This window comes from Psammomys obesus, unplaced genomic scaffold (genome assembly GCF_907164565.1).
Source record: "Psammomys obesus unplaced genomic scaffold, mPsaObe1.curated_primary_1811, whole genome shotgun sequence".
NCBI lineage: Eukaryota > Metazoa > Chordata > Mammalia > Rodentia > Muridae > Psammomys > Psammomys obesus.
In genome coordinates, this window is record NW_026591816.1 from 357,237 (window position 1) to 383,703 (window position 26,467).

At 48.2% G+C, this 26,467-nt stretch overlaps 1 protein-coding gene and 1 pseudogene across 1 annotated transcript; both read right to left on the reverse strand.

The window, feature by feature from the left end:
• Positions 1-15,160: 15,160 nt before the first annotated feature.
• LOC129680380 (40S ribosomal protein S12-like) lies at positions 15,161-17,070 on the reverse strand (annotated as a pseudogene).
• A 461-nt stretch (positions 17,071-17,531) lies between these two features.
• Ephx3 (epoxide hydrolase 3) lies at positions 17,532-22,866 on the reverse strand. The gene is made up of 7 exons (XM_055612055.1): positions 22,609-22,866; positions 22,371-22,456; positions 21,875-22,032; positions 21,599-21,727; positions 18,835-18,938; positions 18,607-18,743; positions 17,532-18,512 (listed from the first exon to the last, which is right to left on the reverse strand). The coding sequence occupies exons 1-7, from the start codon at positions 22,849-22,851 to the stop codon at positions 18,287-18,289; spliced, it is 1,083 nt and encodes a 360-aa protein (XP_055468030.1). The 5' UTR covers positions 22,852-22,866; the 3' UTR covers positions 17,532-18,286.
• Between the last annotated feature and the right edge of the window lie 3,601 nt (positions 22,867-26,467).

Here is a 26,467-nt window from a genome sequence, read left to right on the forward strand (position 1 = left end):
TCTGATGCCCTCTTCTGGCATGCAGGTGTACATGCAGAGGAGCACTCATCTACATAAATAAATAACTCTTTAAAAAAGTATTGCCATGGTAATGGTGTCTCTCCACAGCAATAAAACACTAAGACACATGGCATCTTATACAACAACAAATAATTATTTTATAAGGAGATATTCTGGGACTATAAATATTCTGGTGCCTATTAAACTTTTGCCCATTGGATTTTTGCATTTATTTGGTGAATTGTTCGTTTGCTTGCTTGCTTGCTTGCTTGCTTGTTTTGGGGAGTTGTTTGCTTTAGTTATGTTGGTGTTTTATTTTAGGTAGTTTTGCTTTGTGGTTTTTAAATATATATATATTTATTTATATATTTACATATATTTATTTATATATATTTATTTATATACTATTGCACTTTTTAAAGATTTATTTATTTATTATGTATACAATGTTGTCTGCATGTATGCCCTCATGACAGAAGAGGGCATCAGATCTCATTATAGATGGTTGTGAGCCACCATGTGATTGCTGGGAATTATACTCAGGACCTCTGGAAGAGCAGAGGTTAAGCTTCTCACAACTATAAATCTTCCTGAATCTATGGCTTTGCTTGCTTTGGATACTCATTTTCTATATTTTATTGTGCTTATTACTGGGGGTGGGGTGTTTGAAGCATCTGTGATGAGGTCAGAGGACAGCGTGTAGGAGTTGATTCTCCTCTTCTACCATGTGAAAGTGGAGTCAAACTCAGATCATCAGGCTTGGCTCTGAGCCATCTCTCTTGGCTCTCAGTAGTCCATATAAATAGAATCCTGAACTCGGTGGCCACCTTCTCTTTTTCTGAGGATGTGCCTTGAGACAAGGTCTCAACATGTACCCTTGAGTGGCCTGGAACTCACTCTGTAGGCCAGGCTCACCTGGAGCTCAAAGAGAACTGTCTGCCTTTGCTTCTTCTCTGCTGGAATTAAAGGCTTGTGCCAGCACACCGTGCCATGACTTTTCTCCTTTAAAAAAGATCTTAGATTTGCCAGGCAAGTGTCCTGAGCTACATCCTCACCTACGGTTTTTATTTGATTTGTCTATTTGTTTTGAGATGGACAGAAGGACTTAACTACATTGCCCAGGTTGGTCTTGAACTGCTGAGCTGAAATGATCTTCCAGGGCCAGCGATGGAGCTTAATCAGTGCAGTGCTTGCTTGTTGTGCGCAAGCCCTAGGCTGGATCCCCACCACCAGAGTTTAAAAACAAAAGCAGACACAGGGCCACAAGTAGTCACAGCACACAGGAGAAGCAGATACTAGGGCCATCTGCACCTACATAGGGGATTCCAGGCCAGCTTAGAACCTGAGATGCTATCTCAAAAAACAAAACAGTAAGCTAGCAAGATGGATCATCCATCGGGTGCAGGAGCCTGGTCCCCGAGCTGATAACCTGAATTTGATCCCTGGGAGGTGGAAGGAGAAACTGACTCCTCTAAACTGTCCCCTGGACCTCAGCAACTGCATCGAATTACACAGCCATATGCAGCACTCTTTGAGCTCCAGGTCAGCCTGGTCTACAGAGTGAGTTCCAGGCCACTCTAGGGTACATAATGAAACCTTGTCTTAAGGCACGCCCTCAGAAAAAGAGAAGGTGGCCACAAAACTAATATTCTACTCACATAGGTTACTGAGGGCCAAGAGAGACGGCTCAGAGCCAAACCTAATGACCTGAGTTTGATTCCAACCCACATGGTAGGAAGCAAGACTTCACACACACACACACACACACACACACACACACACACACACACACCAAACAAATGAACATTTGCAACATTTTTTAAGGATTAAATGATCAACCTGCTTCAGCTTCTCATGAGCCCACAGCCCACATTCCTTTGGATAATATTTTGTTTGTTTGCTAGAGATTGAACTCAAGACTTCATATGAGCTGGGTAGGCACTGAGGCATGAGCTAGGTATGAGTGTAACTATAAAATCTCTTTCAACCCCTCTTAGGTGACTTTTAAAGGTGGCAATAGGAGGAGGCGGGGATGGCAACTGAGAGGGGATGCCAATGAGAAAGGAAGCATGACAAAGAGGGAAAGCTGAATGGTTGACTGGTGTCAGCTGACCTCCAAGATGCCGCCACTCCCCTGTCAGGATTTACCCTTTGGATGGAGAAGAGCCACCTGCCTAGTGTATGGGTGAAGCTGAATAACTTTGACAGACACATGATTTCATGGATGTTCTGTAAGAGGGCTGAGTTTGTTGTTGTTTTAAGAGAGAGAGAATGTAGTAAGAATGTAGCTTAGTGACTGACAGAGGGCCTCCGCTTCCTTCCTGTGGGTTCTGTGGACCCACTGAGCCATCTCAGCAGCCCTTTTGCTGTCATCAGTTTTTTCGTTTGGTTGTTTTTTTTGGTTGTTTGAGACAGGGTCTCTCTATATAGCCCTGACTGTCCTGAACCTCAATCTGTAGACCAGGCTGGCTTCGAACCCACAGAGATCTGCCTGCCTCTGCCTCCTGGGTGCTGGGATTAAAGGTGTGCGCCACTATGCCCGTCATGTCATTAGTTTTTGTTTTACAGTTCTGAAGACAGAACCCAGGACCTGATGCATGCCAGGCAACCAGCTGCACCAATTAGATATGCCTCTAGTTAATGCTAGATTTGAACTGGGGTCTAAGAGACTCCAGGCTGTGTGGGTTGCAAGGGGATGGATAAAGAAGGAGTAAAGGTTAAACAAAGAAAGGGGGGAAAATATTGCGTAAGAAGGAGGGTAGGCTGATTCACTGGAGAGTGCTGAGTCAACTGTTCATCATCTGACTCAGCCTGGGCAGGTGCAGCTCAGGCTCCTCCTCAGCTATGAGCCCAGGAGGAAATCCAAGCCCCACCTCTCCATCTGGTAGTGCATCCTCTCAGCTCCCCATTAAAAAAAAACAAAACAAAACAAAAAAAAAAAAACAAAAAACAACTTTTTATGCAGGCCTGGTGTGCAGAGCGAGTTCCAGGACAGCCAAAGCTACACAGAGAAACCCTGTCTCCAAAAACCAAATGAAACAAACCTTATTACATCTTATTAGCACTGAAGAGACAGCTCAGGGGTTGAGAACACTACTGTTCTGGCAGAGGACCTGAGATGGATTCCTAGCACCCACACTGGGCTGCTCCTACCTGCCAGTAACTCCAACTCTAGGGGATCCAAGTCCTCTTGGCTCCAGAGACAATTGCACTTCTGTGCATAAATCCACACACAGACACATACACGATCAACACTGATGACAGTAAATATAAACTGGTGAGAGGCATGATGCAGGTGCACCAGCCACATGTGCAGAGGTCAGAGGACAACCTGAATGTCACTTCTCTCTGCTCTGTAGGCTTTGGGAATAAAACTCAGGTCACTGGGTCTGGCACTAAGCCATAACTCTTAAAAACTATCTTTAACCAGCAGGCCTGCACTTTGATAGCCCTGGCCCAGACTCCTCTCCGTCTGGGATGGGAGGCCCCTTTGGCTTCCTCTCCAGGCAGGAACTGACTGATTTTCTTTCTTTCTTTCTTTTTTTTTTAGAGTTATTTATTTATACACATGAATGCATGCCTGTGTGACAGAAGAGGGCATCAGATCACATTATAGATGGTTGTGAGCCACCATGTGCTTGCTGGGAATTGAACTCAGGACCTCTGGAAGAGCAGACAGTGCTCTTAACCACTGAGCCATCTCTCCAGCCCCAACAACAAATGTTTTTAAAATGCACTTATGAAGCCCTGGGCTGATGCACAGAAAGCCACGTGTACCTACATGCAGTGTGAATCTGGAGAGAGGCCTCCGTGGTTAAGAGCAATGACTGCTGTTCCAGAGGACTCAGATTTGAGGCCCAGCACCCACACAGTAGCTCACAACCATCTGTAGTTCGAGTTCCAGAAGATCCAAAATGCCCTCTTCTGAGCTCTGTGGGCCTCACACACATGGTGCACAGACATACATGCGGGCAGAATGTCCATATAAATAAGATAAAAAATAACAAAATCTCAAAAACATTAATTTAAAAAGGAGAAAGAAAACTAAGTATGGTGGTAATTCCTGTAATCCTAGCACTCAGGAGGTGGAGGAAGGAGAGTCAAAAGCTCAAGGTATAAAAAGAAAAAAGCCAGGCAGTGGTGGTGCATGCCTTTAATCCCAGCACTTAGGAGGCAGACACAGGCCAATCTCTGTGAGTTCAAGTTTACACACACACACACACACACACGTGTATATATGTATGTATGTAGCACCTTCATAACTGTCAGGAATGGCCTGTTCTTTCTCACACATGCCTCTCTATGCCTATGTTGACATCTCTGACATCCCTTTCCTTCCTTATTCCTGGGCCTGGTGTCCTCTTGTTCACTTTCTCAGCAGATAAGAGCACTGGCTGCTCTCCCAGAGGACCTGGGTTCAATTCCCAGCACCCACATGGCAGCTCCAAACTATCTGGTAACTCCCATTCTGGGGGTCTGACAGCATCTTTTGGCCTCTGAAGGCATCAGCCAGGCACATAGCGCACAGACATGCCTGCAGGCAAAACACAACCGTATACATAAAATGAGTAATAATTATAAACAAAATCTCACTGCAGGACTGGGAATGTAACCTGGTTGGTGGAGTGCTTGTCTCACATACGCAAAGCCCTGGGTTGAATCTCTACTTTGTAAAGTAGGCGTGGTGGCATTGCCTGTAATCTCAGTGCTCAGAAAGCAGAGGCAGGATGACCAGGAAGTTCAAGGTCGTCTCAGCTCTATACAGCAAGTTCAAGGCCAGCCTGAGAATGCATGAAACTTGTTTCAACCCTACCCACCTCCAACTGAAAAAGGGTGAGAGAGATGGCTCAGGGGATGAAAATCATTTGCCACCAAATTTAACAACGGAGTCTAACCCAAGAACCACACGATAAAAAAAGGAAACAGACTGACCTCTACATGCATGAAATGCCTCATGCTAGTATACAAAAATAAATAAGTATGTTCAGTTGAAAAGAAACCAGAGTTGGGCATGGTGGCGCTCACCTTTAACCCCAGCCCTTGGGAGGTAGAATAGACGCACCTCTGCAAGCTTGAGGACAGCCTTAACGCACCTATGAAACTCTTGGCCAGCCTGGGCTACAGGGTAAGACCATGTCTCAAAAGAGAAAGAAAGAAAGAGAGAGAAAGAAAGAAAGAAAGAAAGAAAGAGAGAAAGAGAGAAAGAATGTGAGAGAGAAAGAAAGAAAGAAAGAAAGAGAGAGAGAAAGAAAGAAAAAGAAAGAAAAAAGAAAGACAAGAAGGAAAGGAAGGAAGGAAGAAGGAAGGAAGGAAGGAAGGAAGGAAGGAAGGAAGGAAGGAAGGAAGAAAGGAAGGAAGAAAGGAAGGAAGAAAGGAAGGCAGGCCTGGAGGGATGGCTTACTGGGTAAAGGAGCTTGCCACCAAGCCTGACGACATGAATTCAATCCCTGGTGCCCATGTGTTGCAAAGAACCAACTCCAGAAAGTGATTCTCTGACCTCCATGATCATGTCCCTTTCCTTCTAATGTAAATACACGGTTTAAAGATTAGGAGGAGGAGGACGAGGAGGAGAGGAGGAGGAAGAGGAAATTTAAAAAGAAAAGAATTCCTCTCCAGGAGCCCTTCCTCCCCTCAAGTTGTCTTCTCCCCACCCCTGAGCTCTCGCTATGATTCAGCCTTGTTCACAAGGGACTGGGATGTCTCTATCTCCCTCTGTGGCCACAGCCTTCCCACAGGAAACTTAGGTTTTTTGGTTTTTTTTTTTTTTAGGATTGGATGAAAGATGTGTGCCCTCAAGAGCTTCCAACAGGAATGAGTACGGAGGAGGGCTGTTGAGCAGGGTTTGGTAATCCAGGAAGTGACCAGAGGGGTTAGGATTCCATTAAAAGCTGTCACGGAGGTTCCAAAACACCCTGTTCATATCCGTTCAGGTGCTCATGGGATCCAGAGAAGGGTCTTCAGCCAGGGGGAGAAAAGCTAGAGCCCTCGGGTGAGCCAAGTCCTCTCCATCTGAGGGGAAACCTTGTCTCGGAATGGATGCTGTGGTGGGTGCTGAGATACCCGGCACAAAAAGCACCCGAGTAATCTGTTAATCCCTTGGTTCCTGTTCCACCGGATATTTCCTGAGTGGAGACTAAGGCATGACACAGCTACAAAACAGGAATTGGTCAGAAAGAAGGGTCTCTCTTCATCAGCTTCAAATCCCTGCTGCCCTTCTGTAGCTATGGCGGAAGGTTCCGGGGTCCCAAGGGCACAAGACTGGCTCCGTGATGGTTCCCACAGCTTTGCAGCCTTTAGCCGCTCAGACCTGCATGGTATGGACAGGCAAAGAGCCTCCTCCCCTGACCCTGCTGGCTGCCTTGGCTAGGGAGTACATTTCTCCTCCATGAGCTCAGTCCCTGGGGATTGGGACCTGGGACCAGGCCAAGACGCAGCTGTAGGCATGCGGACTAGGAACCTGAGAACGTGCCCTCAGCTTTTCCTCCCAGGACCGCCCTCTGTGGAGAATCTCCGGCTCGGTCCTCACACCCGGAAAGGGTACCGTGAGAGCCCAGAGCGATGCAGAGAAACCACGTGTGTGGTGAGGCCCGGAACTCCAGGACATGTGGGCTGGGACCCGGCCAGGCCTGATGACTCGGCCTCCTTGAGATCCTCTGATGCCTGGACTGCCAAACTGTCCGGAATGCTATGGGCACTTGCATTAACAACTTCACCTCCCTGCCCCTCAACCTTCTGAGCATGTCACGAGCTGTCCCAACACTCCACCTTTTCTTCATTCATTCATTCGCAAAACCATTTGTTTACTTACTTGTCTATGTTTTTTTTTTTTTAATCACACTTAAATTGTTTATTTTTATTCTTATGTTTATCACAGGTGTTCTGTCTACGAATAAGTCTGTGCCCCACTTGAGTGCCAGGTGCCCCCAGAAGCCATAAAAGGGCATGGTATCCCCTGGAACTGGAGCTGTGAGCTGCCAGGTGAGTGCTGGGGATTGAACCTCGGTCCTCCAGAGGCACAGCCAGTGGTCCTAACCACAGAGCCATCTCTTCAGCCTTCTTAATTATGTCTTAAAACATTACTCGTTATTTATGTGTACGTGTGTGTGTGTGCCTGCCCAGCACGTGTGCCGTGGTATTTGTGAAGGTCAGAGGGCAACTTGTGGGGTTGGTTCTTTCCCGTCAGGTGGCTTTTTGGGATTGATGCAGACTCTCAGCCTAGCGGCAGGTACTTGCTGCACATCAGCCCTATTTATCTACTTACTTATTTCTTTATTTTTGAGGCAGGTTCTCAGGTATTCTAGGCTGGCCTTGAGGTCACTCACTAACTCACTACATAGTCAGAGATGACCCTGGTTTCCTGTTCCTCCTGCCTCTACCCTCCAAGTGCTGGGATTACAGGGATGTAGAGGCACACCGAACCTGACAAAGGCTTTTTGAACACCTACTCAGTACCAGACCCTACTGTAGTCCAAGTCAGAGCTGGTTCCACTGATGAGTGAAAGACAAGAGAAAAGATGCTGGGCAGAGTGGCAATGCTTGCAACCACAGCACTCTGGTCAAGTAGGAGGGCTGTGAACTCAAGAGCAGCCTGGGCTATGGAGTGGTGCCCTATTTCAAAAACAAAACAAAACAAAAGCCCTATCTTAGTTTGCTTTAAAAAAAAATTTTTTTTTTAACTGTTTGTATGAGCATCAATGTTTTGCCTGCATGTACGTCTGTGTGAGGGTGTCAGGTCCTATAACTGGAGCTACAGACAGTTGTGAGCCGCCATGTGGGTGCTGGGAATTGAACCAGGATCCTCTGGAAGAGCAGCCAGTGCTCTTAACTGTTGGAAGGACCCTGCTGTTCGAGGTTGCAGTCTTCCCAGTCTGGATAGTCATTTTGAGCTCAGCACTAGATGGGGAACTCCCTCTCCCCAGCAGGGCCTCCGACTCTCTGCCTGACCTCATCTGGAGAGTCTTTTTAGGCACAGATGCTCCTAACCAAGTCTGATATATGACCTTTGACACAGCTCCCTACTAGTTCTCCCCTCCCTGTGCCTTTAGGATAATTAGGTACTGTGTTCTCATTCATATGTCCTGGTTAATTCAAATCAAGCATCCTTGAAGTGCCTAGTTCTAACCAATTGTGTACACCTATCCTTGGAGCCCACCACACTCCCCGAGGGGTACGTAGCCTTTGTTCTCCCAAATTAAAGTTGAACCAGCTCCCTAAAGTGGTTCCTGGAGGTCATTTCCATTCTGTTTGCAGCCTTCTGAGCCCTGCTTCCCACCTTCTGTTCCTCCTGCCATCATGGGCTGGTGACCAACAGCTCCCCAGAGAAGAGGAGAATCACACTTAACTACTGAGCCAGCTTCCCAGCCCTTTAGTTTTCTTTCTGTTGGTGTGATAGAACACGAAATCCAAAAGCAACTTGGAAACGAATAGGTTTATTTCACCTCATAGTACAGTGAACATCAAGGAAGCCAGGCAGGAACGCAACTGAGGAAGCTAGAGGCAGGAGCTGAAAGCAGAGACTGTAGAGGAATGCTCTTTACTGCTTTTTATAGCTTGCTCATTTTGCTTTTTTATACAATTCAAGACCGCGTACCCAGGAGTGGCACCTGCCATCCCCTCCTACATCAATCAGTAATCAAGAAAATGCCTTTCAGACTTGCCTATAGGCCAATCTCATAGCACTTTCTCAATTAAGGTTCCTTCCTCCAAGATAACCCTAGCCTGTGTAAAGTTGACCAAAAAAAAAAAAAAAAAATACACAAAAACAAACAAACTAAGCCACACACAACCTAGCAGATAAACAAACAGGTAGGTACAGTATTGCCTAGTGTAAGTGTGGTCTTATATCTGGTCCCCAAAATGGAAACATAAACAAAAATATAAATATATGTAAAAGAGCAGAAAGGAGCCCCACATTCTGGTATACACCTTTAGTCCCCGCATTCAGAAGGAAACACAGGCAGAATTCTGTGAGTTCAAGGCCAGCCTGGTCTACAGAGCATTCCAGGATGGCCAGAGCTGCACAGTGAGACACTCTCTCCAAAAACAAAACAACAGCAACAAAACGAGACAGAAGACAGAGGGAGCCTGAGAGAGATAGCTCAGCAGTTAACACCACATGTTCCTCTCGCAGAGGACCTGAGTTCAGTTCCTGGCACCTACATGGTAGCTCACAACTGCCTATAACTCCAGGTCCAGTATCATCCAAGGGCACCTACACACATGTGGTGCACAGACAGACAAGCAGGCAAAACACACACATGAAAATAAATGAATAGGGGGCTGGAAATGGCTCAAAAGACCTGGGTTCAATTCCCAGCACCCACATGGCAGCTCACAGTAACTCCAGTTCCAGGGGATCCAATACCCTCACACAGACATACATACATACAAACAAATATCAATGCACATAAAATTAAAAAGAATAAAATAAGACATTAAAAACTCTTGCAGGCAGACATCGTGATGCAAACCTGAAATCCACGCATCAAGGAAGCTAACCTGCACAACTTAAAAAGACCCTGTTTCAAAAATTAAAAGGTCTGGGTGTATAACTCAGTAAGAGAAGATTTACCTGACACATGGGGCCGTAGGTTCAATCCTTAGTCCCTAGAGGAGAAAAGAAAACAACAAAAGAAAGCAAAAACCTATTGAGATACCATGGGTAAATGTGGCAGTAGGAAGGGAGAGGATCCAGGAAGGACTTTCCGAGGAAGGAGAGTCATAGAAAAAAATTAAAGACCAAGTGAGCTGGGGAGGCCAGCAGCCTGGGGACAGGAAACAGTGAGTAGGCATTCCTGAGGGAAGAAGGAGGCAGGGGCTCTGGGGTAGAGCTTTTTTGTTTTGTTTTTGTTGTTTTGTTTTGAGACAGGATGTCTCTGTGTAGCCCTGGCTTTCCTGGACTAACTTTGTAGACCAGGCTGGCCTTGAACTCAGAGATTCACCTGCCTCTGCCTCCCTGAGTGCTAGGATTATAGGCGTGCGCCACTGCGCCTGGCTTCTGGGGTAGAGCTTTACCAAGAGTTCAAGTGAACTAGAAGGCTGAGTTCCAAGAGGCCTTTTGACACCGCGTTCAGTGGAAACCACTGGAGAACTTTAGTGTGAGACGGTGATCTGGTGACCTTGTAAACAGAACATTCCGAAAAGTCCCATCTTCTTGTCTCTTAGGGGACACCCATCCCCTTCACGTGGAAAGCCAAGGCCTCCATGTGATCCTGCATGGGTTCCCATCAGACCATGGGCTCTGTGGGCTCCCTGCCCGCAGTGCTGAGCCCCTACTGACTACCAAACAGTCTGATGCACAAGAGGTAAAATGATTGTCTAATTTAGTGTGGTGCTGGAGCTAGAACCTAAGGCTGCATGTATACTTGGCAAGCGTTTGCCACTGGACCACTCCCCTGCCTCCCCAGGCCTAGCAACTGCCAATGAGTCAGAAGCTGGGACTTGACATGTATACGACACCAGGACCAGCCCAGTGTCACAGAGCCCCTTGTCTGGATTCAGATACCCCGGTCCCATTAAAGTGCTATTGGAGGGAGGAGATGGGGTGGAAAGGAAAGTGGTCAGGAGGAGACTCATTTCAGTTGAGATAAGCTACTGCTGTAGCAGCTTTGGCAAGGGAAAGAGGGAATGTCACCCCTGCTTCTAAGCACTTGTGTTCTTCTGCCCTTTCTTCCTGCTTCAGAGAAAGGAGGTTGCTTCCCTGCAACTCAGTGGCAGAGCTGTGCAACTCTTGGCTCAATTCCTATCACTGTAAAATGTTTAAAAACCATATTTAAAATGTTTATTTTATTTTAGGTATGTGTGTGTGTGTGGTTTTGTGTACATGTGTCTGAAAGTGTCCAAAGAGCCTGAAGAGGGTGTCAGATTCTCTGGAGTTAGAGGCAGTTTGTGAGGTCCCTGATATGGGTGCTGGGAGTCAAATTTAGGTCCTCTGAAAGAGCGATGCATGCTCTTCAGCACTGAGCAATCTCTCTAACCTCTAAAAGATACATCTCTTAAAAACCTGCACATACAAAATGTACGTGAACTGTCACAGCTGCACATAAACTCAGGCACACACATAAATACAACAAATATGGATTCTTCATCAAGCCTCGAGGATCGGGGCATGGTAGATGTGCTTGCAATCCCTGAGTTTGGGAAGGTGAGGCTGTGTGTTTAAGGCCAGCCTAAGCTACACAGAAAACTCAAGAAAGGTCTGAGCTAGCTACATAGAGAGACCTTGTCTTGATAAACAAGATAAATAAATAAAAATGAAAAGACAAAGTCAGAAGTGAGGGACTGGCAAGAGGATGGCTCAGCAGGGGAAGATGCTCCCTGCACAAGCCCTGCTGCACGGGTTCGAAGCTGGAAGAAAATCCAGTTCACAAAGCTTTCCTCTGACCATTCTATTCATACCGCGACACATGCATGCACACTCATCACACACACACACACACACACACACACACACACACAGACGCACACACACATACATAATGAAAATAAAATAAACAGGAAAAGGCACTAGGATTAATTGTTCCCTCTTCCTTAGCCACAGGCTCAGTCTCCGTGTATCCAGCCAATGCTCATCTCCCCCCTGCCCACCCTGCTCTATCTCCTTCTATCCTATTTCTGCTCTTCCCTTGTCTCCTATGCTCTCCAAAGGGTTGGACAAATGGAATCACTGACAGAGAGCAGACGATGACTTTGGAAGAAAGAAAGACACTAGCTTTTAGGTCCTTCCCTGCGGCCTTCCTTCAGCTGCCCTAACCGACCAAAGAGCCTGTGTACGTGACTCTGTCTCTGCTGACATCCTTTCTTTCTTACGGGCAGTCAGAGGCTTCTGAGGTTTCCCTCCATCCTCTGCCCATCCACTAGCTTCAGAAAGGTCCCTAGACCTCTGGCCTCACCCTGCTTACCCTCCCTCAGGGTATCCAGTTCTGCCTAGCCTTCCAGTTTTCCTCCTTCTCCATGTTGAGGGACGTTTAGCTCTCTGAGCTCTACAGGAATCTGCATCCTTGGTCCTCACCCTCTGTTGTTCAACATCTTTTGAAACCACAGGCTACACCAGGCTTCTTTTGATATCATGCCTCATTTTCATTGCTGGGGAAGAGAAATGTGCACACAGCCCAATTGGCTTCTTTTTCTCTTCATAGATACTGGGGCCTTCTTTGCTATGGAGATGGAGGGATGTCCCAGGTTCACTGTTCCATCCCTCACCCATCTCCCAGCACATGCTAAGGCTGTCTCTGCCCTTTAACCTGTAAGATGTTTCCAAGTCCGGACCTCTTAATTTGTACACACCTCTAATCTTCATCAGGACCTTCCCTGCACATGTGTCTCCCTTTGCCTAGACTTAACCGGTCTATCAGTTCAGCCTGCCTCACCCTCTCTCAGACTCCGCCCTCACCCCATTTGACCCCTCCTTACTCACCCCGAAATAACATTCCTCTTACAGATTTGTCCCGGCTCCTCCCTTGCTGGTATTCTGAAGTCCTTTACAACCTCACATCCTAGCCCACACCGTCCTCCAGTCAGTCTCAAGGAAATGATAAGTCAGCGTGGGCGACAAAGGTTCTTAGGGTGGAAGACATTTTCCCCCCAAGGTTCAACTCTGTGACTGCTTCTTCCAGGCAGCCTCCCTTCTCTTCCTCCTGCCAGGTCACTGCCCTGTCCAGCTACTTATTCCGCTGGGGCCTGCCCACATTCTTGCTTGTCTCTGTCCCTGTTCAATTTTGTGTCTCCTCCATCCTTCCTCCGGAGCAGGGCTCATGGTGTTTGACTACTGTGGCATTAAGTGAAGAACGAACAGACAGACGAATGAATGAATGAGTGAATGAATGAATGATGGAAAGTAGGCTAGAGGAGCCCAGGCCTCCACTCCTGTCCCAAGTGATGCGTACTCTAGGTTCCCCTGTCAGAAGAAATTCACTCCGAAATTGATTGGCTCGGGCTAGGGAAGGCCGACCTTGGCCAGAGGACTCTGCACAAACTGAATCTGATCCCTCCTTCAGAAGACACCTTCCTCTGCCTCCTCCCTCTCCCTTGTTCCACCCTCCTCACGCTGTGGGGGCGGGAGTGGGGGTGCAGACTGAAGGCAGAGCTGGTTACCCTGGCAACCGTCCCAGCAACTGTCCAAGGCCTGCGGTCAGCCTTTGCCTGGGCCTCTTTAGTCACCCAGACAACCACTATCTCGTTCTGGTCAACCATCAACCCTTTTCCCGTCACCCTAGCAACCATCGGTGGACCCACCATCCTGGTCTCGGCCCTCATCCGGCCTACAGATTTTCTTGCCCAAGCCCTCCACTCTAGGATCTGACACCGTCTCCTTCTGACCCACAGGGAGGAGGGCCTTAGTCCTGCCCTATAGTGCGTGTAGGCCAGGCCCTAGGGGTCCTCAGTCCCCGTTCCCCGCCCCCCTACAGTCTGAGAAAGTCCTTTCCTGTCTCCCTGCGTGCATTCTTGCATAAACTGTCCAGCAGCCACAGGCAGCTCTTCAAAATGCAAGCCATGTCCCTCCTCTGTTAAAAAACATCTCTCCGGCTCCCTTTGACAGTCGGCTTGCAGCCCCTGACGGTCTGGGAGCAGTGACTGACCTCCCCATCACGCCAATGCCTGGAGCTTGTTCCCTTCCCCGACCTTCCTAGCGGCTGTTTTCCAATCCTGGGAAAAGTGCAGCCCTGTCTTCCCCAGGGAGGACTGTATCCTCCTGGGAAGCCTTATCTGAGTTCTGCCACTCACTGGCAGAGCCTTCCATTCCGCCCCCTCTGTGAACTCCAGAATGCCAAGATGGCCCCCTGACTCACATTCTGTCCCCAAAACAGCGGCTGACAGCTGAGGAAAAAGCATGTCTCTTTAGGAACAAGAGAGGACAGAGGGCGATGGCCAGCCCAGAGGGCTCTGGCAGGCTCATTTCCAGAACAGAAGGCATTTTTCAGGTCTCCCAAGCCCTCGTGCTGCAGGTGACTCTGTTGTTCACAGGGAAGGAGCAGGAATCAAAGCGATGAGCGGCTCATCTGGCAAAGAGCTGGCTGCCCTGCTAACGTTGATCGCTGGGACCCGCACAGGGGAAGGGGAGAATGAACTTTCTCAAGCTGGCTCTGACCTCTGCAGCCAGCATGGTAGCACTACAGCACACACCCATCAATCAACAATGAATGTAATTTCTTAGAGAAGAGGGCAGGCGAGACTGCTCCATGGCAGAGGTCGTGTCATCAAGCCTGAGTTCGGGTCCTAGGACCACAGTGGTAGAGAAAGAGCCGACTCTGCAAGCTGTCCTGTGACATCCATCTGTACAATCCTCCCCCCACACACACACACATACACAAAGGCACAGGAACTAAATAAATGAAATGTAATTTTACAAAGGAGAGAGGAGCAGTGAGATGGCTCAGAGGGTAAAAGTGAGTTCAATCCCCAGAAACCACAGAGTGAATAAAAAAAAAAAGCAAAATAAGCCAGGCAGTGGTGGCATGAGCCTTTAGTCCCAGCACCCAAGAGGCAGAGGCAGGAAGATCTCTGAGTTCCAGGACAGCCAGGGCTACCTAGAGAAACCCTGTCCCAAAAAACTATATCAATATCAATATCTAGCCATCTATCTATCTATCTATCTATCTATCTATCTATCTATCTATCTATCTACAACAGTGGGCGAGATGGTGCACACTTGTAATCCCAGCACTCAGGGAGGCAGAGGCAGGAGGATATCTGTGAGTTCGAGGGCAGCCTAGTCTACAAAGTGAGTCCAGGACATCCAGAGCTACACAGAGAAACCCTGTCCTGAAAAACCAAACCAACCAACCAACCAAACAAACAAACAAACAAAAAACCAGGAAAGAATGCCAAGTTGACAGTGGTATGTACCTATAAACACAGCACGTAGGAGTGCTGTTGCTCTCGCAGAAGACCTAACATCCCGGCAACCTGTTGTCCTCTTGTGGGCTCCGTGGGCACCAGGTGTGCATGCATACAGGCAAACACTCATGCACATTAAAAATATTAGTTGGGCATGGTGGCCCATTTCTTTAATCCCAGCACTGAGAGGCAGTGACCAGTGGATCTCTCTGAGTTTGAAGCCAGCCAGGGTCACGTACAGTGAGATTCTGTTTCAAAATAAATAAATAAATATTAAAAACAACACCACCACACTAAATAGCCAGGCACAGTATATGCCTTTAAAAAATATTTTATTTATTTTATGCACATTGGTGTTTTGCCTTGCATGTATGTCCATGTGAGGGTGTCAGGTTTCCTCAAACTGCAGTTACAGACAGTTGTGAGCCGCTGGGAATTGAACCCAGGTCCTCTGGAGGAGCTGCCAGTGCTCTTAAGCACTGAGCCGTCACTCTAGCACACTCCAGTGCGTGCTTTTAATCTCCGGTACTAGTGAGCCAGAGGCAACCAAATCTCTGTGAGTTCCAGGTCAGCCTGGTCTACATAGCAACTTCAGGCTATATAGTAAGATCCTGTTCTCAAAATAAATGAATATATCAGTTAGTTAATTGCAAAAGACTAGGCAATAAAATTAGTATGATTACTATGATCGGTCTGGAGCTGCTGGTCCACCTCACACTTGTTTTGTAATTGTTCTATCTTCCTGAGACTGGGTCTTGCTCTGTAGCCGAAGCTGGTTTCATGCTCACTGCAGAGCTCAAGCTGGCCTTGAACCTGTGATCATTTTGCCATGGTCTCCACTGTGCTGGGCTTACAAGCATGCATCACCTGGCATGCCCACCTTTCACTCTTCATTTTTAACTCCATCATTTAGAAGCTGGGTCATCATGCCCTTAGACATTCAGCAGAGGTTTGGCTAAGCCAGATATGGTAGCACACACCTTTAACTCCAGCACTCAAGAAGCTTTGGCAAGAGGATTTCTAGTTCAACACCAGCCTGGGCTACTAAGAAAAAAAAAAATGGCTAATTTGGAGCAGAAGATTTTAAAAACTGGGAGCTAGACACCTCAGATCCCAGATGGTGCCCATTTATTTATTCATGTGTCTGAGTATTTGTGTGTGTGTACAATGTGTGTTTCTGTGCTTGTGTGCATGCACAAGGGTTATGACGCACATGTGGAGGTCAGTTGACAAGTTGTGGGCGTCACCTCTGACCTTCCTTCTGTCGTGTGTGCCTCAGGGATCAAGGTCGTCAGGCTTAGTGGTCACAGGCTGAGACGTCTTGCCTGCTCCCAGATGTCTGCTCAAGGCCCTTTCTGGAGTTGAGTCTAGCATGCCTGGCTTTCTAACAGAATTCAAGGTTATTTTCCTGGGGATCTGAGGCAGGTTGGGAAGAGAGAATTTAACCTGACTTGAATTCGGTCGTGATGAAGAGGGGGATCATTGGAAGCTGCCTTGAGTTTGGCTTTAGAGGAGGGGATTCATTCACCTGGTTGTCCTAGGAGGGTCCTTACTTTGTGAGGTGATTAGGAGCCAGCAAGGAAGTGGCTTACTTTTTTTTATTTATTTGTTTGTTTGTTTGTTTTTAAGAAAATGAGCCCAAACTGACTTATTATTATTTTTTGTACTCTTTAACAACGTCCTTAACATCAGATTCTTTGCCATAGTCCTTAGCTATTACACAACTGTAATTAACCACTTTACCTGGTTTCCCCTCTCCCTCGATTTTGAGGCCTTCCCATTCCCCTAGTTTCTTGTTTTCATCAATCTCAGGTTGATTTGGCACTCCACACAAAGCACCTCTGCCACCTTGACATACACAGGATCATCACAATTGGATGAAAGCACACAGAGATGGCCTTGGCACTTGTCAAAGGCCTTAGCAGCTTCGAATATGCCAAGCACTAGGCCATCATGGATGAGGTTGATCTTCAGCACTTTTGTAAAGCTATATCGGTGTCCACAACAATTCCAGCAGCAATGACTTCCTTGGCTGTGGCAGTGGATTTCAGGCAAGGCCGAATCTTGAGTGCACCCGACCCTCCATCTCCTCACAACTCCGTGGAGACACAGGAAATGCTGCCATTGTTTATTTATTAAGACATGGTACTGCTGTGCACCCCAGGGTGGCCTTGAACTCAACAATATTCGCACCTCAGCTTTTCAAGTGTTGAGATTACAGGTGCAGACCGTCATGTCCAGCAAGCCACCCTTCCTTTTAAAAAGGTTGGTTTACTTATTTAATATGTGTGTGTGCGCGCACACACACTTGAAGCCAGACTGTCAGGCTGGGTGGCAAGCGCCTTTACCTGATGAGCCAGATTTCTTAAACCAGAATACCCTCGTTGACAGTCTGGTACGGCTTCCTGCACGTATGTGATTTGGCAGTTAATACACAGCTATTGCAACCAAGGCACTATATTTAAATATATATATATTTCTTGATTTTGTTTTGTTTCATTTTATTTTATCAAGACAGGGTCTCTCTGTGTAGCTTTGGCTACCTGGGACCCACTCTATAGACCAGGCTGGCCTCAAGAGATCCTCCTGCCTCTGCCTCCCAAGCACTAAGATTAAAGGAGTTTGTCACCCAACCAGCAAGAAATAAATATTTTTGCTGGATGGTGGTGGTGCATGCCTTCAATCCTAGCACTTGGGAGGCAGAGGCAGGAGGATCTCTGTGAGTTCAAGACAGCCTGGCCTACAGAGCGAGTCCCAGGATAGCCGGGGCTACACAGAGAGACCCTGACTCGAAAAACGAAACGGAATTTTTTATTTGTAGGAGTGCTTTGCTTGCATGTACGCGTGTAGACAGTGTGCCAGGCAGTCTCCCAGAAGAGGGTGTCAGATCCACAGACATGGACTTACAGATGACTGTGAAACCCCACGTGGGTGCTGACAATTAAAATCATATCCTCTACAAGAGCAACAAGTGGCCTTACCCACTAAGCTGCTCCAGACACACCGTAATTTAACAATTTAATGTTAACACTGCAGTTAACATTTAAATTGAGGTGTTGCCATAGGTTAGAAATACATTGGATGCAGTAGCGTGGAAGACTTAAGCTGCAGGCTGAGGGTGGAAAGCAAGATAGAGAGGTTAGAATTTATGGTTTTGTGCAGCCACAGGGGCAGGGAGGCTCAGGTAAGGAGAGGTGAGAGAGTCCCGGCATCTCTCTCCTCAAAGGAGACACACACCTGGCTGCCAGAGTCAAAGCGATTGCTCATACATGAAGACGCTCGTGCTATGTGTGAGGCCAGATACCCACAGAGGCTGCTGTGTGCCGCTCGGGAGTCACCTGCTGTGGGTGAGCTGGGAGTCGACCCTCTATGCGCACACCGAATGGACTCCCGGCACACACGGACAGGTATGTGTATGGCGTGTACCTGCTGAGCTGGCAAACAGGGGCTACTAGCCCAGCAGGTCTTGCAAGAAGGCCCACATGTACCGGTGCATCTCCTGAGGATGGCTCTGTGGGATCCAGTGGCCACTGCCTGGCAGGACGTGGCTCTCCAGCCGGCCTGGCACAAAGCGCCTGTGGATGGCTTCCACCAGCCCCTGCTGGAAGGTGTGGTCCTTCTCTCCCCACAGCAGCAGTGTGGGTGTGGAGAGTTCCTGAGGCTCCAGGGGGAAGTTCCTGTGGCCAAGACAGACAAGGAGACAGAAGAATGGCTACTGTCCTGTTCATTGCCTGGCACTCTCCTGAGCCTCTCCCCTGGGTCTAGCCTTACCTGAACAGGTTCCTGTAGAAGTTGATGGGCCCGGTGAGTCCTCCGGGTTGTGAGAAGTGATAGAGGAAAGCTTCAAGTTCACACGGAGTCAGGCGAGGGATGCCGTTCTTGCGGTCGGTGTACGTGGTTTTTAGCAACTGGGCATATACAATAGTGTGCCGGTTTAGTGTCCAGCCTGCCCTTCCCCAGTCTCTAACCCCCGTTTCTAGACCTTACCCCTCACTGCACCTGGAAGTCGGACAGAGACAGCAGCATTTCTGGCAGCCGGGGAAGCTGGAACAGGAACATGTAGTTTGATCGGAATAGCTGGCCGATGTGGCGGACTGAGTATTCTGGGAAGAGGGTAAAGGATGTGAGGTCTGGGCTTGGGGTGGCCCTCTAATCCCCACATCCCTACTCACCGGCTCCCGCACGCAGGCCTCTAGAACACCGTTCCTGCCTGCGTGCCTGTGAAGACAATGACCCCTCTCTTGCTGGGTGCTGCCCTGCCATGTGTGTTTGGATCTACAGAACAGGTAAAGCTGAGGAGATGGCTCAGTGTGTAAAGTGCCTGCTGCTCTTCCAGAAAACCTAAGGTTGCTTCCCAGCACCCGTGTCCTATGGCACATGGCCGGCAACTCTAGCTCCATGGGATGTGGTGCTCGATTCTAGCTTCCATGGCGCGTGTGTGTATGCACGTATGCACACGAGCTCACACACCACAGATACATACATATAATCAGAGAACAAAAAAATAACTCTTACTGGGTATCGGTGTTACACGCCTTTAATCCCAGCATTCAGAAGGTAGAGGCAGGGGGATCTCTGAGTTTGAGGCCAGCCTGGTCTACAGAACATGTTCCAAGACGGCTGGGGCTGCACAGACAAACTCTATCTCAAAAAAATCAGAACAAAAACAAATAGGGGAACCTCCCTCTGCAGCTCCTGGGTTCCCCCAGAGACACCAGCAGGCCTCTTGCTTAGGCCTGGACACATCCTCCAAGCTTCAGCTAATAAACATTTACTGACGACCTACTGTGTACCAGGCCCATGCAGAAAGGTGTAGGAGACAGATAGTAAAGGCAGTAAAGATTACAGTGCTATTTAGGTGAGGTATGAGGTGTGGTTCGGTGATAGAGAATGTGATTAGCAATCTTGAGGCTCTAGATTCTACTACCTCCCCTCCACCCCCATACAAACAAACCAGTAAGTAAAGGGCAAGTGACAAAAGATATTAGGTGGACAGAGAGGGCCTCTGAGTCTATTATAGTGTGTCTTATTCGTTGTTTGTATCTTTGCTGTCAATGCTGGGTGTAGAGGCATATGTGCGTATGATTCCAGCATTTGGGAGGCAGAGGCAGATATATCTGTATGAGTCTGAGGCCAGCCTGGTAGATATAGCAAGCTCCAAGCCAGTTAAGGCTACATGGTGAGATTCTTGTCACCAGAGAAAGAGAGAGAGAGAGAGAGAGAGAGAGAGAGAGAGAGAAGGAGGGAGGAAGGGAGGGAGGGAGGGAGAGGAAGGGAGAGCAGAAAAGAAAAGGCAGACATTATTTCCTTTGCCTCAGTTTCCCTCAGCTGGAACATGAAGCTAACAGCAGTTTCACAAGCCCAAGAGCCCAGAATAGTGACTTGTATTCAAGTTTATGATAGGAAACCGGAAGACAGAGGTTGGCCACCCTGTCCAAAAATTTTAAATGCTCCAAAATCTGAGTGGATTTAATTTTTAGAGACAGGGTCTCACTATGTTGCCCTGGCTAACTTAGAACTCACTCTGTAGACCAAGCTAGTCTCAAACTCAGAGAAATCTACCTGCCTCTTGTCTCCCAAATGCTAGGATTAAAAGTATGTGCCAAAAAAAAAAAAAAAAAAAAAAAAAGTGTGTGCCATCATACCTTGATGAAACTTTTGAGTGTTATTACAGTGCTACAAGTGGAAAATTCCACAGTTTACCTCTAATGGTTCATTGTACAGTCCTGTGTGTGTGTGTGTGTGTGTGTGTGTGTGTGTGTGTGTGTGTGTGTGGTGTTTGTTTCAGACAGGATCTTGCACTATTAGCTGGCCTCTAAGTCATGATCCTCTTGCCTCAGCTTCCCACGAACTGATTTTTTTTTTAGACTTAGTTACGTTTTGGTTTGGTTCAGTTTTGTTTTGTTTTGTTTAGACAGGGTCTCACTCTGTAGACCAGGCTGGCCTCAAACTCATAGAGATCCCCCTGTCTCTGTCTCCTCTATGCTGGGATTAAAGGAATATACCATGATGCCTGGCTTCTTTTTAGACTTAATTCTTTTTATTAACTTGCATTATTGTCTACATATATGTATTTATGCCTCGTATGTGCTAGTATTCACAGAGACCAGATGAGGACACTTAGGTCCTTTGGGGCTGGAGTTCCAGGTGAGTGTGAGCTACCACGTGGGCACTGGGAGTCGAGCTTGGGTTCTTTGACTAGCAAGTGCTCTTTACTGCTGAGCCATCTCTACTGTCCCTGCCCCTCAAGTGGTGACATCGATAGCTGTATGCTGTTATAGCCAACTCCACAAACTTTTCTTCATACACAAAATCACTAAAATTATTGTATTAAGTTTTTCAGTCTACATGTAGAAAGCATATAGGAAGCATAAATTAATTCTATGCTTAGATGCAGGCTTTCCAAAAAGACATCTATCCGATTATGTGTGTAAACAGTCCAAAATAAAAGAAAATACAAAATCAGAAATGCTCCTGACCTGCGCCTTCCCCCTTCTTCCTCTCTCTCTCTCCCACTCCCTCTCTCCTTCTCTCTTTCTCAATGCTCGAGATCACACCCAGACCCTCTACTATGCTAAACAAATGTTCAACCACGTAGCTATACCCTAGCCCTAGTCTGAAGCATTTCGTTATACTCTCCTCCAACCTGAAAGTGCTCCAAAAAAAGTAGGTTATTGGTAAGTGTACTCTCATTTATCTCTGTCCCTGCCACACTGAACAGTCACAGATGAATAGGATGGCATTTAGGCAAATCCCAACACACCTTGGAACACTGACATGGGAGGCCCGCTGACCACAACCATCCGCTCTACTAAGGACGGGAAGTAGATGGAGAAATCCCAGGCAAGGGCAGCCCCCCAGTCGTGGCTCACGAGGATGCACTTGGAGTACCCTAGGTGGAAGGCAGGGACAGACACAACGGTTTAAGATGTCATAGGTAAGAGGCAGGAGTGTAGGAGTGGGTCCCGAAGGGAGCAAAGCTGCCGTGAGTACACACAGGATGGGAGAGCCCTCTCCTGGGTTGGGCAGTGGCTCATACCTAGGCCTAGGATGATATCCTTGATATCAGCCAACAGCAGGCCAACCGTGTAACAGTCCACATCCTTTGGAGAGTCAGAGGGGCCATAACCACGCAAGTCTACGGCCACTACATGGAAATGGCTCTGGAACTCCCGCAGCTGGTAGCGCCAGGAGAACCTGTCGGGCAAGGGAGTTGGGAATTGAGTCAGCTTTTGTAGGGTGCACCTCTTTGGGCCACCCCACCTTTCTGCTCTGGACTTCTTAGAAAGGAAGTAGTGGAACCCCAGGCAGAGAGGCCGAAAGCCACCTCATCTTCAATAAACCCCATCTCTTCACAGGGAATAACCAGCTCTCGGGGTCAACATCTCTGCCCTTTGCACACCATCTGGGCTTTCTATGCTCTGTACCCCCAGGACTACTCAACCCTGTCTGTTTCTGTTTCCTAAGTACCTCATAGTCAGAACTCTATCTTTTCGTAGTCCGGGGAGCTCCAGGACCCCGGGACCCAGACATACCAGTTCTCTGGGAAGCCATGCAGAAATAGCATGAGGGGCCCGTTGCCACGACCAGCGGAGACATAGTGCAGACGCAGGCCGGAACTCTGCGGGAAGACTCAGTCTAAGTAAGAGCTGAGCGGTGAGGGGGAAGGGAGCCTCCTCCGCAGACTGGAGCCCCCAAGGACGGCTCGGCTTTTCCATCTCCTCTCTTCAGCCCGCACCCAGCCCGTGGAAGCCGCCTCGGAGGGGCACTCACCCTGAGGGTCAGAAAGCAGTGCTCGCCCAGCGTGGGGTCGCGCAGGCAGGCGGGAGCCTCCCGCCGCGGGCGGCCGCGGCAGCCCCGGCGGGGGCGGCAGAGCACGCTGGTGAGCGCGACGCAGCCGTAGACGAGCGCCGCGACGGCGGCGGCCAAGTACACCAGGCTTAGCACCAGGGCGCGCAGCAGCTTCAGCGAGAGGCGCGAGGGCGCGAGCAGCGCGGTCACCACGAACTCGGGCATCTCCTCCCGCTCGGGCACGGCCACGCAGCCGCGGTCCGGGGACTGGGCCGAAGGGGCTGGCGCCCGCTGCCCGCCGCCTTTGCTTTGGGATCCCACCGCGCTGTCGGGGTCCGCGGGATCCGCTGAGCAAACAGGTGAGCGGCTCGGGCAGAGACAAGCACCGCTCATGACTCACCCTAAAGTGCCAGGTAAACTACCTGGGCGGATGCGACACCTAAGGATGAGGGGGGTGGAGCCTACGGGGACTTGTTTTCTGGGGTTGCGGGAGGAACTTCGGGGGAGAGAGGGACCGTAGGGAGGAGTTTAAGACAGGGACAGGGAATTAAAATGGTTCTTGTAGCAGACCGCGGTGTTTCGGGGCCTAGGGACAGCTCAGCAGGTAAGGACAGTTGGCATCACGCCTGGCTTCCTAAAATTTGATTCCAGGGAGCCACACAGTGGAAGGAGAGTGATCCTCTGTTCCCACGCACGCGGCAGCATGTGCACCCCCTTGGTGCTTTCATCTTAGCTCTCGGGAAGCAGTGCAGATGGGTCTCTGAGTTCGAGGCCAGCTGATGTATATAGCGAGTTCTAGCCTAGCCAGGCCTACCTACGAAAGTTAAGAAGTAACAATTGGCAAGGCTCTAAGGAAGAGTTGAAGCCTGGAGGAACACAGGGAGGCCCCCTGTGAGATGGGTGGAGCTTTAGGCGAAGGGGCATGGCATAGTCAAGGTAGGTGGGCCCAATTTAGCCCAGATACCAGGGGCGTGGTTTATGAAGGTGGAAGGGATTTAGGCGGAGCCTGGGTTTGGATGTGGAAGACTGAGGCTGGGCTTGTTTGCTTGAGTAGAAACCAGACCCAAGAAATGGAGTTTGTTCTGGAGCTGGAGAGGGCCCGGAAAGGAAAATGAGAGTGGAACAAACCCGGAAGTGGAAGGACAGGAAACGTTATACAGCTGGGAGTAGTAGGCAGTAGGTGTATGTCTCACTGTGTGCTTCCCAAACTAGAGGGCCTTTGGCCTCGACCATCCCGTCCAGAATGTGATCCATCATCTCTTTTACCCGGTCCTGGTTGTGTCCCCGTTGTGTCCTCTCCTCTAGTTGGCTTAGAAGGTCCATCAGCCAAAGCCTGTGATTGGACAGGCCACTAATTTCTAGGTGACAAGTGGGGCCTACGTTCCAAATCGCCAGTGTTGAGGTCCAACCTCTATTGGTGGCAGCCCACCCAGGGCAGACCCTGCCTCCTGAAGGACAGGCCCGACTTGGAAACTGTGGCTAGCCTGGGTACACTGCTTCATTGGGGCTCTGCTTGAAAGAGGAGGCACGTATGATGGGGCATCGCGTCTCGAGCCGTGTCTCAGCAAGAAGCCAGCTTCTTTTGCAACCTTTCCCAAGATCCCTGTTTCAGGGACACCCATTATTTAACCCTTATGGCAATCCTGGTAGGTGTAGGTTAGCATTATCATATCCTCACATTACAGATTATGATCCTGAAATTCGGGGATGAGGTCATTTTGCCTGAAGTCATACATCTGGCTTAACAGCAATCCAGGGTAACACAGAAGCAGCAACTCTGAGGCCACTGACAAGCTTTCACATTTCTTCTGGTGGTTATTTAGGGATCTAGAGAAATGTTAGGTATTTAGACACACTTCTGTAGCTACTTCTATTTTTTTCAGTCCCAGTGTCTGTGCTCCGAGCTTTGCACATGCAGGATAAGCATTTCAACGGGGAGCTTCACCCTCAGCATTTTTCTGTTTTTGTTTTTTGAGACAGGGTTTCTCTGTGTAGCCCTGGCTATTGTGGACTCACTTTGTAGACCAGGCTGACCAGCTTCAACCTTAGCCTTTAAAAAAAATTGAGTATTACTCAGTAAAAAAAAAAAAAAAAAAAAACAAAACAAAACAAAAAAAAACATTATGAAATTTGCAGGCAAATGAATGGAACTAGGAAAAAATAATCCTGAAGTAACCCAGACCAAGAAAAGTAAATACGGTGAGTATTCACTTATAAATGGATATTAAACAAATGATAATGTATTCACTTATATGTGGATAGAAAATACTTAAATAAATGATAAGCAATCTACAATCTGTAAACCAAGAGAGGTTAGGTAAAGGGGGCCACCAGGCATGGTGGCACACGCCTTTCATCCCAGCACTTGTGAGGCAGAGGCAGGGTCTCTGTGAGGCTTACCCTGGTCCACAAAGCGAGTTCCAGGACAGCCAGGGCTATACACATAGAAGAGCAAGGACACACAGATCTCCCTGGGAGGGACTTTAGAATAGATTTTACTAGTGGACTGGGGGTGGTTGGAGAAGGGAATTGGGAGGATTATAAGTGGTGAGGAGGGGAAACAGGGTTAAGAGAATGGCGAAGAGACAGCTGGATTGAGGGGCATTTGAGGATGATGAGACCTAGTACAGTGGAAACTTCCTAAAATATATGAAGGACCTCCTAATGGGGGTCACCTAATAATGGAGTATACAAAGTCCTACCTGGACATCTCTTGTCACCAAATGAGGCTTCCAGTACCAGAACGAGGTTGAATTTAGTTGTTCAAGGGAGTCAGTCCCCTGAAAATCCACAAACAGCCCAGGCCATTGCTAAGACAACGGGTTGCTCTTCACAAACTGACAGTGAGGCCCCATTGCAGAAGATAACACCCTCACAACTCCTTGAAGTCAGGCTGGTGGCCATGTAGAGCTCACCTCCCTACATTTTAGTGTCTTTGGTGCACGGAAGTACTCTGCAGGCTACCAAGAGAAACATCAACACCAACCCAGCCACAGAAACTGTTGACCTACAATCTATCCTGCCTGCAAGATATGCTAGAGCCGTGGTGGCACAGAGCTCGTGGGAGTGGCCAATGTCTGATTTGACTTAAGGCCCACTCCAACACCAACACTGCTTGGATCACCAACAACCAGAGACTAGGTAGCCCACAGACCTAGGGTAAAACCAAACACAACTGGTCTTTGAAAAAAAAAAATTACCAACAACATGACTCTTAAATGATACTCGGCTCTATTCTTGAATGCCTTATTCAGTCATTGGAGCAGCATTCTGCAGCAGATGGGAACAGCTGTAGAGACCAATTACATGGAGAGGGAGAGGGTAACACTTGGAACACTCAGCCCTAAATAGAATGTTTCCATAAAATCCTTCCTCTCAGAGCTCAGGGAACCCTGAGGAAGAGGAGGTGGAAAGAGTATAAGAGCCTGAAGGAAAGGAAGACAAGACAACAAGGCCCTCTGAATCAGCTAAGCAAAGATCATATGAACTCCCGCTGAAGCAGCTCAGTGCCTATGAGTCTGCACCAGAAACTCCGCTTATATAAGTTTCAGCTTACTTTTTTGTTTTTGTGAGACAAAGTTTCTCTGTGTTACCCTGGTTGTCCTGGAGCTTTGTAGACTAGGCTAGCCTTTAACTCAGAAATCCACCTGCTTCTGCCTCCCAACTGCTGGGACTAAAGACATGGGCCACCATGCCTGGTTTTCAGCTTAGTATTTTTATGGGACTCCTGAGTATATGAACGAATGGGTCTCTGATTCTTGTGCCTGCTCTTGGGACTCTTTCTTCTGTTGGGTTGCTTTTTCTAACTCCAATGTGATGGTTTTTATCTATTTTATTTTGT